This window comes from Acartia tonsa, chromosome 1 (genome assembly GCF_053477335.1).
Source record: "Acartia tonsa isolate MP-2025a chromosome 1, ASM5347733v1, whole genome shotgun sequence".
In the NCBI taxonomy this organism is placed as follows: Eukaryota; Metazoa; Arthropoda; class Copepoda; order Calanoida; family Acartiidae; genus Acartia; species Acartia tonsa.
The window spans coordinates 23,570,760-23,589,923 of NC_137260.1; the positions used below are offsets into that span (position 1 = coordinate 23,570,760).

A 19,164-nucleotide genomic window follows, 5' to 3' on the forward strand; every position below is an offset into this window, starting at 1 on the left:
TTTTAATGCAACTAAATAAAAAAAATATAAAAATTTAAGATTTATTTTCAACAATAATATTATTTAACATATTTTAAGTCTAAAATTACAGACTTTAAAATTTATATAATGCAAGAATATAGTTTCAACAAAACAAAAAAATAATAATACTCTATAATCTAAACACCTAATATAATGGTAACTTTTGTGCGAGATTTATCAGATTATCAATGCTTCTTTAGTAATATAACAATGGATTATAATATAGGTATAACACATTTGATTTATTTATTAATCCCAGGACCTTGGTTTGTAAAGCATTTTTTAAAATAAATCAAACTTAAAATTTTTTTAGCGAGGATCTTATTTATCGCGAGGGTATTTCTGGGCGCGCATGTTTAATCAATTATGCACTGCAGACAGCAATAGCCTCCTCTCTTTCTTCACAGAGCTCCTTGCCGGTAGCGGCCAACATCTTCTTGGCAAAGTCGTCAATCTCAAGTCCCTTCACAATCTCCCACTTGCCATTGGAAGTGGTGACAGGGAAGCTGAACATAACACCCTTGGGTGTGTCATAGCTGCCGTCTGAGAAGACACCCATGGACACAAAGCTGCCGGCAGAGGTTCCCTGGAACCAATCCTTCATATGGTCACATGCAGCCTTGGCGGCTGACATGGCTGAGCTCAGCTTACGGGCGGCAATAACGGCAGCGCCACGCTTCTGGACAGTTGGGACAAAGTCACCCTGCACCCAGGCTTTGTCAAGCATGCCGCTGGCTGGCTGACCCTTAATCACAGCCTTGCTGGCGTCGGGGAACTGAGTGGAGCTGTGGTTGCCCCAGATGATCACATTCTTAACATCATCAATCTTGAGGCCGAGCTTGTTGGCGACCTGGGCTGTGGCACGGTTCTGGTCCAGCCTGGTCATGGCGCTGAAGTTCTCCTTGGGAATAGAGGGAGCATAGTGGCTGCAGATAAAGGCATTTGTGTTAGCGGGGTTGCCGACCACCAAGACCTTGACATTCTTGCTGGAATATTTATCAAGAGCCTGGCCTTGGACCTTAAAGATCTTAACATTGGCAGCCAGCAAGTCCTTGCGCTCCATACCTTCACGTCTGGGCATGGCACCGACTAGGAAAGCAGCATCAACATCCTTGAAAGCAACGGCAACATCATCTGTAGCAATGACATTCTTGACCAACTCCATGGCACAATCTTGAATCTCCATAACAACACCATTAAGTACACCCATAGCAGGGGCAATGTCAAGCAGGTGTAGGTTAACAGGCTGGTCATAGCCAAACACATAACCACTGGCAATTTGGTAGATGAGAGAGTAGGCGATCTGGCCGGCAGCACCGGTAATCAGAACTGTCTTGGTTGGCTTCTTGTAGCTGGGAGCAAGGGGTGCCTTGGGGGCAGGGGCCTTGATTTTGGTAACAGCCTCATGAATGCTTTCAGCAACATAATCAATATTGCCGGGGGTAACACCGCACATAGAGATGCGACCACTCTTCAACAGGTAGATGTGCTTCTCCTGGATGAGGAAGGTGGATTGTTCAATAGAGAGACCAGTGTAGGAGAACATGCCAATCTGATCTGTGATATGATTCCAGGCTCCAGGGGTCTTAAGCTTCTCAAGACGCTCACGCAGTCCCTTTCTCATGCTGATGATTCTAAAATAATTTAAATTTTAGTTTTTAATTTTTAATTAATGAGATGTTAAAGTTTTTTAAAAAAATTACAGAAGCATTTATAGAGTTCTGAATTAACAATGCATAATGGAAAAATCAAGGGGTACGCACAAAATGTTTACCTGTTTGCCATAGTCTTGATGCAATCCTTCCATTCCTGGAATAGTGCAGGATTCTGGAGGACTGTGTCCACAATACGACAACCATGGGCAGGAGGGTTAGAGTACATGGCTCTGAAATATAATGATATATTAGTGTTTTTTCTTGTAAGGTATCAACAGTAAAAATTAAAAAAAATATATTGATATTTTGTTCTAAAAATTAAGCCTTTAACAAATTGACTGATAATAGGCCAAAATTGAAATATTTACCTAATGATAAGGGTCATCTGGGACTTAAAAGCAGCAATGCATCCGGGATCCTTGACTACAACAGTAAGGTTGCCAGCCCGCTCATTGTACAGGCCAAAGTTCTTGGAGAAAGACTGGGAGCAGAAAAGTTCGAATCCTCTGTCAACAAAGTATCTGACGGCCCAGGCATCAGTATCCAGGCAACCAGAGGCAAAACCTATATAGGATTTAATTGAAAAGCTACTCTTTAAGTCAATAAAAGTTGATCTATGGTAAATATCTGTATACAAAAATGGACAAACAGAAATAAATCAGAATAATAGGAAGCTGGTAATTGCATTTTAAAAAAGTAAAAAATCTTTTATTTTTGGCAGGTAACTTTGTAACATTTATTTGGTAGACACTAATGCCAGCTTTAAAGAGTGGTCAATCTAGTATTCCAAAAAAGGAAAGTCCCTATTCAAACATAAAAAAAATCTGTTGAGATATATTTTTGTGCTTATTAAGTATTAAGCACTTAAGTTTAATAAGTCTGTTACCTTGGTAGGCGCAGTCAAAGAATGGGAACAGTTTCTTTCTTTCCATAAGATCAGCAACCTGCTTCCATTGCTCCTTGGTAGGGTCTACACCAGTAGGGTTGTGGGCACAGGCGTGCAGAATGATGACAGCTCCCTGAGGAGCGGCCTCCAGGTCCTCCAGGAATCCGGCAAAGTCGAGGCTGCGGGTAACAGGGTTCCAGTATCTGTACTGACGGATATTCTTAAAGTTTGAGTTCCTGAACAGAAAAGTTTCAATTATTCCATTGATTTATATTATTTTTAAATTACTGAGAAAAAAAAATTTTACAGTCAGATGTACATATCTCCATTTATGAAATAGCGGGATGTCTGTCTGTGTGTCTGTAGCTTAAGATCTCGCTAACTGCTCGACCGATATGGCTCTCCCTTATAGTGAAGCTTTAATAGGTGCAGTGAAGATTCATATCTATTTGATGGATGTACCCCAACCTCTGAAAAGAAATATCCCCTGAAAATACCCACCATAAAAAGAAATTTGTTTGTTTTATACAAAAAATTAGTAGTTAAGGTTTGACTTTCCCTCCCTCTTCCCTCATATGCCCCTAAATACTACTTAGAAAATCTAACAAATTATTTTTTTGCTAAAATAATTTACCTGAAAATAAGGCCATGGTTGCCCCAGGTAGGTGTAGAATAATAGCAGGTGTCAGCTCCCAGGATTCTTTGCAGGAACTCTGCTCCGTTTCTGAGGGCACCAGTGCCGCTGAGGGATTGCACACCGAAGCAACGACCCTCCTGTTGTCATAGAATATTAAGCAATAGATCATCATATAGTCAATTGGTTCAGAAAATATATAAAAAACAAGGATTACAACATACATAGATAGTGAAAGAGAAGCACAAAAATTATGTAAAAGCAAACGGACAATTTAAAGAGCAGATACTCATTGGTCATAAGAAAGAGAAGGAATAAAATAAGGAAAGAGAGGGAGATAATGGATAATACAAAAGTAAGAAAACCTTAATATATACGAATGTATGTTTTTTGTAGCATGATTAAACACATCTTTTAATCTTATTTACAAGAATAAACGTTTATTTTTATTAATTGATTATTTTGTAAATATTGCTCTATTGTTTTATATTTTGTTCCTTGACGGCGGGTGAGTTGTCTCCGAGGAGCATGTTGGTGGCGGCTGTGGCGAAGCTGTCCAGGCCAAGGACAGGCAGGTATTCGTGGTTGATCTTTTCCTCAGTAACCTAAACAAACATAAATAAATCCCTAATTTGCAAAACATTAATTTTTGACATTGTTTTTGAAAGTATTATATTAATCTACAACCTAATTTTCTATCATAGGAAATAATTAGTACCAAAGACAGGTTATGATCATACACATGAATTGATCTCTCATCAAATTAATCAATTTATGTATTTCAAATTGAAAAATAATTTAATTAAAAAAAAAATAATATCTTTAATCTTAGTTCCAAAGGCTTCTCAGAACTACATAGTAAAAGTTATCAAAATTCTTACCAAGAAAAAGCTTATACCTGTTGAGCCAGAAGTTGTTCCGCCTTCTTGACAACAGGGAGGATCCAGGGTTTACCTTCATCAGTTCTGTACGCTCCAACACCCAGGCTCACCTTCTTGGGGTTGGTGTCAGCCTAAAAATAAAAAAAAATTAATTCTTTGTTTGGCTATCAAGTTTTGAAGAAAAACGTTACAAAATCTGGGCAAACTATTCTTTGTGATCTTTTCCCTATCCCTTAAATATCTTATTGAGAATAAAAGTTTTTAAATGAAGTATATTTGAGGAAAAAATTAAACAATGTTGGTTATAAACGAAAGGTTAACTTAGTTTTTAGGGACTTGGGCATTTCATTTTTCACCATTGTATTTCAATGGATTAGCAATTTACCTGGAAGTCTCTGCCGAGCTGGAAGACTTCAATTGGAGGGGCCATAGACACTCCAGAAAACATTGAAGCACACTCCCTGCAAAGATAATCAATTCTTTTTATTTAATTCTATTAATAGACTTAAACAACGTATATTTTCAGCAAATATGGCTTAATTTGATTGTTAAACTTTGCAATTGAATAATGATTTAAAAATCTTACTTGTCAACGGACTGAATGTAGGCAATGAGGTCAATAACTCTGCAGCTGTAACCAAACTCGTTGTCATACCTTAAATTGAAATATTTTATACATAATATTTTTTTAAATGCTAGGTAAGAGATTGCCTGTTGTTTTTGTCCCTAGTTTCCAGATGTTGAATGTCGTCTTTTTTATACAAATTAAATGATAGCTGGGACAAAGTGTCTCACAAAGTGAGGGAGATGAGAGGAGAAGTTTGAGGAAACTCCCTCAAAACAGATGGATAATCCCACATTTTTATGTCGTCACAAGGCTGATTTTTTGAGACACTTTGTTCAGCTACTTTAAAGTTCAGTCTTTAGGTATGAAATGCTTACCATGAAACAAGCTTGACAAAGGTATCACTGAGCTGGATGCCAGCCTTGGCATCAAAAATGGAGGATCTAGCATCACCAGTCATGTCAGTGGACACAAGGTCTTCCTGAAATTACAAGAATGGTTTAAGGTACTGCAATGAGAAAAAATTAATCACCTCAATTTTAAAAGAAAAGTATCTGTACATTTTATTAGTCTGCACTAATCTAAACATCAATTTTGGCGGGTTTTCTGGATATCTTTTTAGATTTTGTAACGTAATTGTCCAAAGGTAGCAATGTAATATGTTTACCTCAGAGTAACCAAGGATTCCCTTCATGGCACCCTCAGAAGCAGCCTTGATAGTAGCACAAATATCTGCGTACTTGGCAGGCTTGGCCAGCTTCACAGTCAGATCAACAACAGACACATCTTAAAAATCAAATTTAATTTCAAATGCTTACACTGCTGAGTGAGTTAACAAGTTCTTTTTATTATTAAATTGATTTTTAAAAACTTTTCTAGTATGGCTTTGAAACCGATTAATATACGGTGGAAAAATACCGGTTCTCTGCCACCTTGAAAAATCATGTATCGTATCGTATTATATCCAGTTTTCTACGAATATAAAAATGTACAATTATAAGATTAGAACCAGTTTATAATTGTACTTTTTTACTTTCCTTCTTAATTAGACAAGCCAGTAAAAAAGTGTTGCATTAGGAGCTTTGTTACAAATTGATTGAAATGTCACCTGGGGTGGGAACTCTGAAAGCCATGCCAGTAAGTTTACCATTCAACTCTGGGATAACTTTGCCAACAGCCTGAACATCAAATATTTACCTATGTTTTGTTGCATATTTTGTTGAAAATAATCCTAATATACTAACAGCATCTTTACTGACCTTCAAAACTAATTTTGCTTGATTCACTTCACTAAGAGATGCAATATTAATGAGTATTTTTTAATTGAAATATATTTTGTAAAGATTAGGTAGACTTTTTCTTTTTAATTTAATCGAAAATTTTTTTTAAGTGAATAGTTTTTTAAAGCATCTATGTATGAAGCTGCTGCAATTGGCCTAGCCCTTGTAGGTCTGACCATTGGCCCAGCCTTACCTTAGCAGCGCCAGTGGAAGCAGGGATGATATTCTGACCAGCTCCACGACCTCCACGCCAGTCCTTGCCACTGGGACCATCCACAGTCTTCTGGGTGGCTGTTACAGCATGCACAGTAGTCATCAGACCTTAACAAAAAGATCTTAGGTCGTTTTTTAGGGATAGTGCAATATAAAGAAAAACTTTCGACAAAGTTTTAAAGTTTAATTGCTTTAATTTGTTCTCCTTGATAATATAAAAAATTTGTAAGTGATATATTTAAGAATTTAAAGAAATTAATAACATTAATTCTTCAACATTAGCATAGATGCTAAATCATAGAAGAATTTAGGAAAATTTATGAAGAAAAAATAAAAAGATGTACTCACCCTCCTCAATCTTGAAGTTATCATTGATAACCTTGGCGAGGGGGGCCAGACAGTTGGTGGTACAGGAGGCGTTGGAGATAACCTTCATGCTCGGGCTATACTTGTTCTGGTTCACTCCCATCACAAACATGGGGGCGTCAGCGGAAGGGGCGGAGATTACAACCTTCTTGGCTCCTCCTACAGAATGGTTTTGTCATTTTTTTAAGCAAGGCCTATTTCAAGCTGTGACAAATTACAAAATAAATTTGGAGGGTAGGTAAGAAACTCCAGTTGACTCATTAAAATTGTAACTATGAAAAATAGTGTTGTACTTGATTGAGAATTTCAACTCTTATATAAGAATGTTAATATAGTTACCATTACCAGTTACATAGTTATTGTTTGTAAATATTTACCATTAAGATGAGCAGATGCTGCAGCACTGGTAGTGAAGACACCAGTAGACTCAACAACATATAAATATTTACCATTAAGATGAGCAGATGCTGCAGCAGTGGTAGTGAAGACACCAGTAGACTCAACAACATATAAATATTTACCATTAAGATGAGCAGATGCTGCAGCAGTGGTAGTGAAGACACCAGTAGACTCAACAACATATAAATATTTACCATTAAGATGAGCAGATGCTGCAGCACTGGTAGTGAAGACACCAGTAGACTCAACAACATATAAATATTTACCATTAAGATGAGCAGATGCTGCAGCACTGGTAGTGAAGACACCAGTAGACACAACAACATATAAATATTTACCATTAAGATGAGCAGATGCTGCAGCACTGGTAGTGAAGACACCAGTAGACTCAACAACATATAAATATTTACCATTAAGATGAGCAGATGCTGCAGCACTGGTAGTGAAGACACCAGTAGACTCAACAACATATAAATATTTACCATTAAGATGAGCAGATGCTGCAGCACTGGTAGTGAAGACACCAGTAGACTCAACAACATATAAATATTTACCATTAAGATGAGCAGATGCTGCAGCACTGGTAGTGAAGACACCAGTAGACTCAACAACATATAAATATTTACCATTAAGTTGAGCAGATGCTGCAGCAGTGGTAGTGAAGACACCAGTAGACACAACAACATATAAATATTTACCATTAAGATGAGCAGATGCTGCACCAGTGGTAGTGAAGACACCAGTAGACACAACATATAAATATTTACCATTAAGATGAGCAGATGCTGCACCAGTGGTAGTGAAGACACCAGTAGACACAACATATAAATATTTACCATTAAGATGAGCAGATGCTGCACCAGAGGTAGTGAAGACACCAGTAGACTCAACAACATATAAATATTTACCATTAAGATGAGCAGATGCTGCACCAGTGCAGTGGTAGTGAAGACACCAGTAGACACAACAACATATAAATATTTACCATTAAGATGAGCAGATGCTGCAGCAGTGGTAGTGAAGACACCAGTAGACACAACAACATATAAATATTTACCATTAAGAAGAGCAGATGCTGCACCAGTGGTAGTGAAGACACCAGTAGACTCAACAACAGATAAATATTTACCATTAAGATGAGCAGATGCTGCACCAGTGCAGTGGTAGTGAAGACACCAGTAGACACAACAACATATAAATATTTACCATTAAGATGAGCAGATGCTGCAGCAGTGGTAGTGAAGACACCAGTAGACACAACAACATATAAATATTTACCATTAAGATGAGCAGATGCTGCAGCACTGGTAGTGAAGACACCAGTAGACTCAACAACATATAAATATTTACCATTAAGATGAGCAGATGCTGCAGCAGTGGTAGTGAAGACACCAGTAGACACAACAACATATGAATATTTACCATTAAGATGAGCAGATGCTGCACCAGTGGTAGTGAAGACACCAGTAGACACAACAACATATAAATATTTACCATTAAGATGAGCAGATGCTGCAGCACTGGTAGTGAAGACACCAGTAGACTCAACAACATATAAATATTTACCATTAAGATGAGCAGATGCTGCAGCAGTGGTAGTGAAGACACCAGTAGACTCAACAACATAGTCCGCTCCAACACTTCCCCAAGGAATGTTCTACAAAAAGAGATTTGTTTTAATATATTTTTTTTAGATCTTAATATTTACATCTGCTTTTTTATATTTCAAAGAAAACCTAAATTTATAATTATCCTATTTTTTCAGATTTTTGGAATAATGATTCCTAGGAGAAAAAGATACAATATCATAATCTCAGCATCTTTATAATCAAGTCCTTAAATTGTGTGTGTGTTTAAACAGTATTATGTACTCAAGGAATTTTTCAACAAATTTATATACAAATGTACTTGACTTGTAAATTGATATTCTCCTTATTAGGTTCTGACACAAGTGTAAATGTTCGTTTGTTCTATCATCTGATTTTAGAGCCACACTTTTATGAAGGCTTTCATCCTGAGCTGGATCTTTAAATCATTTTAATTCTGCGCGGGGTGATTTAGCGCACCATTGAAATGATTTAAAGATCCAGCTCTGGATAAAAATCAATGCACAAACCTTGGGATCTCTCTCAGAGAAAACGTTGATGCACATTCCATTGACTTTGAGTTTGCCACAGCTGGTCTTGCTCACTTCTACACCGCTGCGATGGAAGCCGAAATGGGTGGAATCATGCCTGAACAAAATTAAATTTTTTGTCTGTACTTTCTGCCGACATATATGTTCTTGTTTTATCCGATTTTCTATAACTAATAATTTCTTTTGTAAAATACCTGAATAAGGCAAAGGGGTAATATAAACAAGTTAATTTTCTTTTAACTTTACCAGTAGAAGTTGAATAAATGTTTAAGTAATTTACAATAACATAAAGTAAAGTTATCATTAAAAAAAGCAATAGTAAAAAATAGCTTGTAATTTGACTGGGCAATTTGGACGCAGAATACTTTTTGATGTGTGTATTTTATTTTGCAATGTATCTAAATCTTGCAAACATAGAGCAATAAAGTTTATTTGAACGTAAACATTCGATGAAAAAAAAATAGAATAATTATTTATCGCATCGTATTAAAACAGCTTTCCGCGAATATGAAAATGTACAATTGTAAGATTAAAACTGGTTTATTATTGTGATTATACATTCTGTTATTCATAAAAAAACTTGTTACAATTCGATACGATACATGATTTTTCAGAATGGCTTAAAACTGGGTCTAATCCAGCGAACATACGGGCAACCAGGGGATTTTATTCACCACCCCCAAATTTGAAGTTTGAATATTTCTTGAAAAATATTAAATAAATCAAAACTAGGGTGATTTCGTAGTGAAATATTACTGTTTATCAATATTTTGTAAATATTATTTTCCCGTAAATATATTAAAATTTCTTAATATCCCATGTACCCCGGAAGTCCAAACTTCACACCTTTCTGTATATTTCCTAACACATAGAAGGGGAATATTTAAATTGAAAATCTGAATATACTAATATATATTAACAGAGGGTAATATCTTGTTACCTTCTCAGCTGGTCAACAAATATTAAAAAATATGTTTTAATATTTCAAAACCCGCTAAATTAGAATAAGGTTTGGTGAATATATTTTTGATGTATATTCACTAAATCTCGTAAGTACTGAAATAAATATAATCTATTTTTCCTTATTCCGTTCAATTTTGCTTCGACTCTTATACATTTATATTCTGATTATTCAGTTCTGACACTATACAAGTGTTAATGTCTTTTTGTCCTACCGTTTCAGTGCTTTTATGGATGTTGTCATCCTTGTTAATTATGTTTTCGTTGGCTTTAGATCTTAGGGACTTTTATTGAATTTTGATTGGTTTGTTCATTTAGTTCAGTGTCTAAACTTTTCAACCTCTAATTTTATCTACAGATGGGGCAAGACTGTGTCTCATCATTTATCGGCCATTGTATGTTGTCATGTAAGTGTAACTTTTTTCTTTAATTAAGTGTATTTTTTTTGAATGTTTCTTCCAATGATTTTAAAAGTTAGTCATGACTTGACTTGTTGTTTGCCTTTTTTTCAATATGAAAAGCCACAGAGACTATGGCTGCCGAACCCTGAATGAAAGAAAAGCTTTTCTAGTATGGCTTTGAAACCAATTAATATCCGCTGCATTTTCCATAATTTTCCACGGATATTAAAATAAAAAAGTTTGCATCCTTTAATACACCAATTTATCAGCCATTGTCTTATCAAAATTAAACTAGGAAACGGCTATACTTTATTTATTCCACTCCTTGGGGGGGGGGGGGGGGGGGGGGGGGCTATAAACATAGATATCATACGTGTCCTGTGACTTTACAAAGCCGGTCCAGGATATCATATTCTTAATGAATTCCGGCGAGGGGGGGGGGGGGTTGTTTTACAATGATGCATAAATGATGAAAATTAGCTATTTATCTATTAATTATACATTTAATATATTTTAAGTACAACTACGGACAAACAGACATCCTGTTAATTTTAATGTAAAACAGTAAACACACATGAAAGAAAGTAGGGGGGGGGGGGGGTAGTATTTATCCGTATCATATTTCGCTTTACCATAGAGGGAAAGGGGTTGGCGTTGCGTTGGGATAGGATAGGAGGATAGGACATTTGAGGATAAATTTAATTCCCCTCTCATCTCTAAATATAATAATATAACTATTCATTATCATAAACAGCTTTCCACAGACATTAAAATTCTTTCTTATTATTATTTGATTAGAATTGAAAATATCCTAAATGCCTACACCAATTTATCAGCCATTGTCTTATCAAAATTAAAATAGGAAATTTATTTAATATTATTGATATATATGATTTTGAGTTTTGACCCATCCCCCCCCCTTCCCTATTTAAGAAGGGTTGACCAAAATGAGGGTGGGGGAAGGGGAAGATAACATGACACCTAGGCTTTATAAGTTAACCCCCCCCCCCCCCCCAAAAAAAAAATAAATCCCCTATATGACGATTGATATATATGATTTTGAGTTTTGACCTCTCCCCCCCCCCCCCCCCCCCCAAGAAATAACAAAAACATATGGTAATAGATAAAAGTTCCCCTTCTAACTAAGCGAAGCTTTTCTATAATTTGTATAAAAGGGTAAACCGTAAATGGATTAATTAAAATAAAAGATATATGTTGGCGTCGGCTATGAAGGCTTTTGGCCCGTGTTTTACAGACGGACAGAATACTTACTTATAATTTTGATTATACTAAATATACTTATACGTTTATGTTAATGTTTTGCGTTAATGGATATTGTCATCCTTGTTAAAAATTTTCCACTCCACACATCCCAAATAACAAGCCGGAAGGTGATAATAGAAAGTTATAGTTATTAAGGAAGATTAATAATTTTAGCAAAAAAATAACACAAGTTCCCAAAGTTTTATAATAGCGTTTTCTTATTCGTTGGCTTAACAACTTTAGAGTTTTATTGAATTTTGATTAGTTGTTTCATTAAATTGAGTGTCCAAACGTTTCAACCGCTAAATCTAATCTACAGAAGGGGTAATTTTGTGAATCATCATTGGGGATAGACATCAATTTATCGCTCATTGTCTTATACCTTTAGCTCCTTGAACTATATCTGTTATCACCCTAGTAAAGCTATTAATCAAGATAATAAAACAAAATAATATCAATCATATTTATTTTATATAAAAAAGAAGTATTAAAACAATTTTTATCAGAAGCAGTTTTGGGAAATTCGCATATTTTGCAAATGGAGTATTAGTAGAAAATTAGGATCATGGAAAGAAAAACGAAGTTGCGGGCTTCATCGTACGTTCACAGTAGCTTATGAAGATTAGGTTAGGTTAGGTAAAGTAAATTTTAATGATTACCCGACAGGGTTAGAAAATATGCACCGCTTTTTGCTTCTTATAATTTCGGTATTTTTTAATTAACGTTAAGCTACAAAAAAAGCCAAGAAAGTTCTAGAAAATATGCCAAGGTTCCGTGATTCCTAATCATGCAAATCACATGATATTTAGCTAAAAAATATTTTATATTCTGTCCAGAAGGGTAGTGAGATATTACAGAATTTTAATATTTTATATCCCCTATATTTTGGACTATTTCACACCTCTCGGACAAGGGTCAGTATATACTCGTATATGGAAATATAATAATAAACCCCTTACACCCGATATTATCAGACTTTTTCCCACGGACCCCAAATAAAACGAAAATTAGCCGTTTATTGCCCTAACTTGAACATTTACAGAGTCAAAATAATATTTGAAACTTCACATATGACTGCCCAAATCAAGTTTTAATCATTCTATGAGTATTATTATATCCATATTACAGAAAAAGGCATATTTTGTGTGTTTCACCAACAATTTTAAAAGTATTATAAAATCTCTTAGAATTAACGTAATTAGACAAAATAACTTTTGTTGAGTCATGCATTACATGTATATTGAGAATATAAAAGAAAAAAGCACAAATTGAAGATATTAGTCCTAAATAATTCTAGTTGAAGTCAAGATTTTAGTTTATTTTTGTTTGTTTTAAAATCAACATTTAAGTAGACAGTATCAGGAAACATGTTTTCACCGGGTGCCACCGGCTAAAAAAGCGATATTTGATTACCAAAAGACATATTATAATCGCCAGTACTGGTTTCATTTACCCCCCCGCGCCCCCCGTAGGGGTTTTTTGCCTGTTTTCTGAAGGTGGGTGCACAAAAACTTTGTAAGAAAATGCTTTCAAAGTCAAAATTTAATAACATAGTTGTTTTATTTCATTAAATCCCTGCTTTATTTTACCTCTAAAATATATGGGTTTTTTCAAGTTTGATATTGCTGCGCTAATTTATAAGATAATTCTTCCTGTCAATATTGTAACAACCCGAAATTAGAATCTTAATAAGGGATATATAATTACATGCATGTTGCACCATATTTTCTCCAACTAAAATGAAATGGTCTTTCCAGCATGCTAATATAACGATATCCCCTCCCCTCATACTGGACGTAAGAACTGACCAATAAATGAGGACTAAATTAGCAACCTAAATTGACAACAAAATTTACCCAGTTATAATATCCACGTATATTATGTCTATTATTTTAGAGTGTTTAGATAAATTGGAAACACTATAAAAGCTATTCAGTATGTAATTTACTATTACATTTAAGCATTTGCTCTTTAATTGACCATATTCGCAATTTATCACAGTAGATTTTTTGTGCTTCGTTACTTATGAATTGTATCATCCTTATTGTTTTCCTTAGAGGTTGAGATAGATAGATAGTTGGATGATGGATAGATAGATAGATGGATTTATAGATGGATAAATAGATGGATAGATAGATGGATATATAAATGAATAGATAGATGGATAGATAGATTGATAGATAGATGGATTTTGCAATTTACCACACTAGATAGATGGATAGATGATAGATATTGCACTAAATGGTGGGGAGGGGCTCTTTATGTTCGAAGTTTTAATGTAACTAAATAATTGTTTCTAAGGATTATTACCATTATCAATGATCTAAAGGGATAAGACAAAGGTAAAAATAATTGATGTACATTCCCAATTATAAAACACAAAATTACCTCTTGTATAGATAAAAATTAGTACTAAAAACATTTTAACACACAACTGTAAATCTTTGGCGACTAGTGTTATAAACAGCCAAATGTCCCAAAGGTTAAGTTAATTTCCAAATAACGTGGTGTTCTTATAATTAATTAAAATTGGAATTAGCAAGTGTTATGTGTCTGTCTATTGGTAATGCTTTGTTTTTAAATTATGTAATTACTTGGTCTTCATTTTAAAATCTGCAGTTTTATTTAGGAAGGGAGGGGACATTGGGCTGTTTATTACACTAGTCCCCAAAGTTTTAAAATAAAATTTTTATATTTTTTGGCCTAAAAACTTTAGGAAGTTTTATTGATTTTTTATTGCTTGGTTCATTAAGTAGAGTGTTGAAATATTTCAATCACTAATTGTCATCTACAGTAATCAATTTCGTAATATAATTTGATGTATCAATATTATGTAGTAGGTATATACATTATACAATATACAATGATACATATATTAATCGGTCATTGTTTTGTCCCTTAGATCCATGTTTGTTAATTAACCCTTAACAGTTGGGCCCCTTGTCGCACATTTATCGGTCGGGGGGGAGGGGGTTCTTTTTGCAGGTCCCCTGATTGATAATGAATTTCTGACTACAAGTGATTCAAAGTCAATTTTCGCTTACTTCGCTCTTTTATTCAACAACCTTTGTTTTTAGGTCCTTTTTTACTTAAAAATTTCAAAAAGCTGTTATTTTCTTTTTTTTGAAGCTACAAATACAATTTTTTCAGAAAATGTTTATCTTTATGTAAATTTTATATTATAAATCTCAAAACATAAATTTTGGCGGCTGCAGCTGTACTTGGCAGCTGCCAGCCGCCGCAGTCGGCGGGTGGCGGGAAAACTTTAAATTTAAAATTTGAAGTCAAAAATTGCGGTCACAGGAGGCTTTTAAAGATTTCTATAGACCTGGAGGATCAGGACCTTCAAAATCATACCTGGAACCTAAAATTGACTTGAATACCTATATTTTACATAAGGGTTTACTACTAGATGATATTTTAGTAAGATAAAAGGCTTTGTTTAAGTTTGCTGGCATGCAGTGCCCGCCAGGCTGGAGATATTCAAAAAATTCCAACTCTCAGTTATGTGGCATAGCCATAGTTAAGAAGTCACTCATTTATAGCCAGCTTCTACCAATAACGAAATTAATTCGGAAAAAAATCACGAAACCTATACGTGTTTTTCAGCTGTCGTTGGGGGGCAACACATCGTAAAATTGACGACCTCTCCATTTGCCCCCCAAATATTATTTTAGATTTATTTTGCTTGTTGGTTATACCTATTCCTGATTTATAGCCCTCTATCTTTCACACACAGAAAATATGATAGAAAAAACAAAGGGGAGGAGGGGGGGAAATGACCCCCTCCCCCTAACTGTTAAGGGTTAATATACAGATAAACAGTAAACAAGAATCATAATTTCATTATAAATATAGATATTAGTTTATAAAAATTGATGTCAATCATGCCTACATTTATAATGGATTTATCATCACTGAACAAACTTGTAGCTGACTAAATAAGGATTTCCCATCCACCCCCTTTACACCATCCCCTCCCCTTCTACCGAAATGAATTCCCAGGCCCCAACAACCCCTAATTTGACACTTTCAACACTAAGATCGGACTACAATTGACATAGATACACTTTAAAGGGCCCAAAAAGCTAGTGATAGAGTAGCTGCGCTACTGAAAAATTTTCATACTACTCTGATAAGTTAAGAAATGCATTCCCTGACCTCAAACATTCTAATTTGACATTTTGAACAAGAAATTCGGGCTCTAAATAATTAAATCCCCTTTTTGTCTGATATGCCCCAATGTGCAGCGGATATTGTTCGGTTTCGAAGCCATACTGGAAATTATTCTAATTTTTACCAGGGAAAATTTAGAAAGTGTCACATCTAAAACTTAGTTTTACTTACTTGAACATGTAAACCATGTAGTCCAGCTCAATGAAGGGATCATTGATAGCAACAACCTGAGCACCTTTCTGAATAGCTGCGCGCAGCACCAGACGGCCAATACGTCCAAACCCGTTGATACCAATCTTGGTGGCTCTAGAAAAAATTAAATGTTGATTTTTAAATAAATAATCTTTATTTGATAATTAGTTGCTTTTTTATAATATTAATATTAATAACATAAATTTATTTGTTTTCACTTAATGTTATATTTCTTACAGGAAAGACAACATATTATTTTGAGTAGAATATCAAAGGAAGGAAGGGGACAATGGGCTGTTTATTACGCCAGTCCCCACAGTTTTTTAACAACGTTTTCCTATTTGTTGGCTTAACAATTTTGGGTACTTTTAGTGGGTTTTGTTTTGGTAAATTTATTTAACTGATTGTCCAAACATTTCAACCACTATTGTAAACTACAGAAGAAGTAATTTTATAAAACATCATTGGGGATATACAACAATTTATCGGCTATTGTCTTATCCCTTTAGATCCCTGATAATATGATTTGGTATAAAACTATTCTTACTTTCCAAATTGAACAGCATTGCTAGTAGAGTAATCATTCTCCCATTTAGCATACTTAGCAGACCAACCTTCCATACCTACCAACAGTTTTATTTAGATGTCATTTAAAGTTTTAAAGTTTTATAGTGAATTTTATTGAACAATATATAATCTATAGTAAAAATAAGTCATAATATCAAATATAAGATTAATCAAGAAATTTCAAAACCTATGAAGAATAAATGACAGGGATAAGAAAATGCAAATAAGGAACTTTTATGCAGGGTTACATAGAACCTTAAATCTGTATTATAATACATTACAAACAGGGATAAATATGAGCATTTAATTGCATTATCCAAAACAGGGTTTGATTACAATAAAAAAAACCGGGTTAATAGGAGCATTTAATTGCATTAAACAAAACAGGGTTAAATGTAAGCTTTTAATTGCAATAATCGAAACAGGGTTAAATAGTACCTTTAGCCTGTTTAACAGGAGGTCCCTGGACTGTGGGTGTGGGGCAAAACTTACGCTCCATCAAGGCCCTGAAAATTAGGGGGTCATGATTCATTTAGATCAAACTAATGTCTTTACATATGTTAATTGAAGTAAAATATACTGTGTATTTATGGAAGGTAGGTATGGAAGATTGTTCTAAATAATTTTTATTTCAATTTCACATAGTTATACCAAGGACGTTCAAGTTTTGTTTGATGGGGGTTATCTAATGCATTTTTAAAATTTTGAGAGTTACAATGAGTGTTTCAAAGTTTGAGGGGGGTAAACACCTATTCAACCCCCCCCCCCTTTGGACGTCTATGCCTATCTTGACATAGGAGCAATTACCTCCTATTTTTAGGTTGATGTTACGATTTAGATAATCCTTCATTGCTTAAAAATTAATGTATCAAAGGATATATAAACGAAAAAGGATTAAATTTGCATTCAAAGATTTTTTACAAGAGGAAAATCTCTGTAGTAATATTTTGTAATAAAAATAAAATGTTTACCTAACACAGGTTGAATCAAGAACAGGCTGCATATCTGATTTAGGTTTCATAACATGGTGTGACACTAGGCTGCTAATATTCTTGTAATCAGCTACCTAGATAGATAGATAGATATCTGATAGGACTTCATAACATGGTGTGACACTAGGCTGCTAATATTCTTGTAATCAGCTACCTAGATAGATAGATAGATATCTGATTTAGGTTTCATAACATGGTGTGACACTAGGCTGCTAATATTCTTGTAATCAGCTACCTAGATAGATAGATAGATATCTGATTTAGGTTTCATAACATGGTGTGACACTAGGCTGCTAATATTCTTGTAATCAGCTACCTAGATAGATAGATAGATATCTGATAGGACTTCATAACATGGTGTGACACTAGGCTGCTAATATTCTTGTAATCAGCTACCTAGATAGATAGATAGATTGATTGATAAAGAGACATACAGGGATTTAAATACACTGACTCAGAAACATAATAACAGACAGTAAACGATAGATGGAAGACGAAAAGCACCTTGTTAGGCACTGATCCCCTTCCTTATTCAAAAAAAATGAAAATAAGGGGAAGGTATTTTTTGTTTGTTTATTACTATAAAAAAATTACCTCTTTCTTTGGTTCATCGCTCTTCTTGGCCTTACCCTGCGGTTAATTCAAGCTTTAAAATAATAGATTTACAGATGGCAGGGATAAGGTATAGCCAACAAGCGAAATAAATATAAAATAATATTTAGGGTGCAGCTAAAAAAGTCGCCAATTTTACTATGTGTTGACCCCTAATGAAAGCTGAAAGTTGCGTATAGGTTTCTTGATGTTTTTATTAATTTCGTTGTTGGTATAAGCTGTACAGATGGTATTATCTTATACAAAAATAAAGCTTGCTTAGCCAATAGAATTGTAAATTTGAAGGGAAGTTTAGTATTGTGTTTTAGGCATCTTGGAGCAAGGTTTAGTCAATCATCAAGAAATGTGACCTAAAACATACATTTCTAAACCCCCAAAAAAATATTTTAGTACTCTTTTTTTTCTTTTCTTAATATAAAATTTCATTTGTAATTTAAAAGGTTTAATATGAAATCTCAAGGATATAAAATTAGATTTAGAAACTTGGTAAAGTACACCTTCAATAAATAGAGTATAGCTTGTAAGGAATAAAGTGTATAAATCAAAAGTTATTTAAATCATCCTGCTTATTTTAGAATTATAAAATAAAATTGGGTCCATTGTTTCATCTCTACTTTGAGATAAGAATTCTTACGTCCGGAAACAGCTGTTTGTAGATTATCTAACCGGAAAAATTTCCCCTCTCCCCCATCGAAAAAGAAAGGCTTATGTAAATATCCGACGCTTAGTAACAATTCATGCCCCTTCCTCATGATATCATATGACATGATGATCCTTTCTCAAGAATGGCGCGACAGGCGAGCGGTCAAAACGCGCAGACAGGCATTTGCGTGTGTTGTTGTTGTTGTATAAGAAAGGGACAGCACGCATAAAAAAAATGGAGTGGGGACAAAACACCTAATTTAAAAATACCTAATTTAAAAATGCCTAATTTTATAAATGTCTAATGTGACAAAACACCTAA

General features: G+C 34.5%; 2 protein-coding genes across 6 annotated transcripts in view; one reads left to right on the forward strand and one right to left on the reverse strand.

Moving 5' to 3' along the window:
• Positions 1–27: 27 nt before the first annotated feature.
• On the reverse strand, positions 28–18,262 carry LOC145315423 (uncharacterized). Of its 4 annotated transcripts, XM_080155408.1 has the most exons (21): positions 18,183–18,262; positions 17,568–17,662; positions 17,035–17,102; positions 16,577–16,652; positions 16,009–16,143; positions 9,017–9,134; positions 8,467–8,557; positions 6,484–6,660; positions 6,116–6,243; positions 5,751–5,820; positions 5,310–5,428; positions 5,020–5,123; positions 4,664–4,732; positions 4,463–4,538; positions 4,095–4,208; positions 3,692–3,801; positions 3,197–3,334; positions 2,563–2,798; positions 2,045–2,240; positions 1,796–1,906; positions 28–1,655 (listed from the first exon to the last, which is right to left on the reverse strand). In XM_080155408.1, exons 2-21 carry the CDS (start codon positions 17,615–17,617, stop codon positions 386–388), a joined length of 3,456 nt encoding a protein of 1,151 aa, XP_080011534.1. In that variant the 5' UTR covers positions 17,618–17,662; positions 18,183–18,262; the 3' UTR covers positions 28–385. The 4 variants fall into 4 exon arrangements, with proteins under 4 accessions (XP_080011534.1, XP_080011541.1, XP_080011549.1 ...); XM_080155415.1 differs by lacking the exons at positions 16,577–16,652; positions 17,035–17,102; XM_080155423.1 differs by lacking the exons at positions 8,467–8,557; positions 9,017–9,134; positions 16,009–16,143; ... (2 more) ...; positions 17,568–17,662; positions 18,183–18,262 and adding an exon at positions 6,951–7,006.
• Positions 5,910–19,164, forward strand: part of Ccm3 (programmed cell death protein 10 Ccm3) — a 242,381-nt gene continuing 229,126 nt past the window's right edge. Inside the window, exon 1 of one of the 2 annotated variants that reach the window (XM_080155504.1) lies at positions 5,910–5,937. The gene's annotated coding sequence lies outside the window, so the exon portion shown is untranslated. The remainder of the gene's footprint in view (positions 5,938–19,164) is intronic. The other variant, XM_080155497.1, reaches the window with a different exon arrangement.

Excerpts from the sequence above, each read along its gene's own strand:
- LOC145315423 (XM_080155408.1), bottom strand. The coding sequence starts at position 17,617 with ATGAAACCTAAATCAGATATGCAGCCTGTTCTTGATTCAACCTGTGTT. Across the intron at positions 3,802-4,094 it reads AACAACTTCTGGCTCAACAG|GTTACTGAGGAAAAGATCAA; the intron begins GTATAAGCTTTT and ends ATGTTTGTTTAG. Across the intron at positions 2,799-3,196 it reads AACCATGGCCTTATTTTCAG|GAACTCAAACTTTAAGAATA; the intron begins GTAAATTATTTT and ends TTTTCTGTTCAG.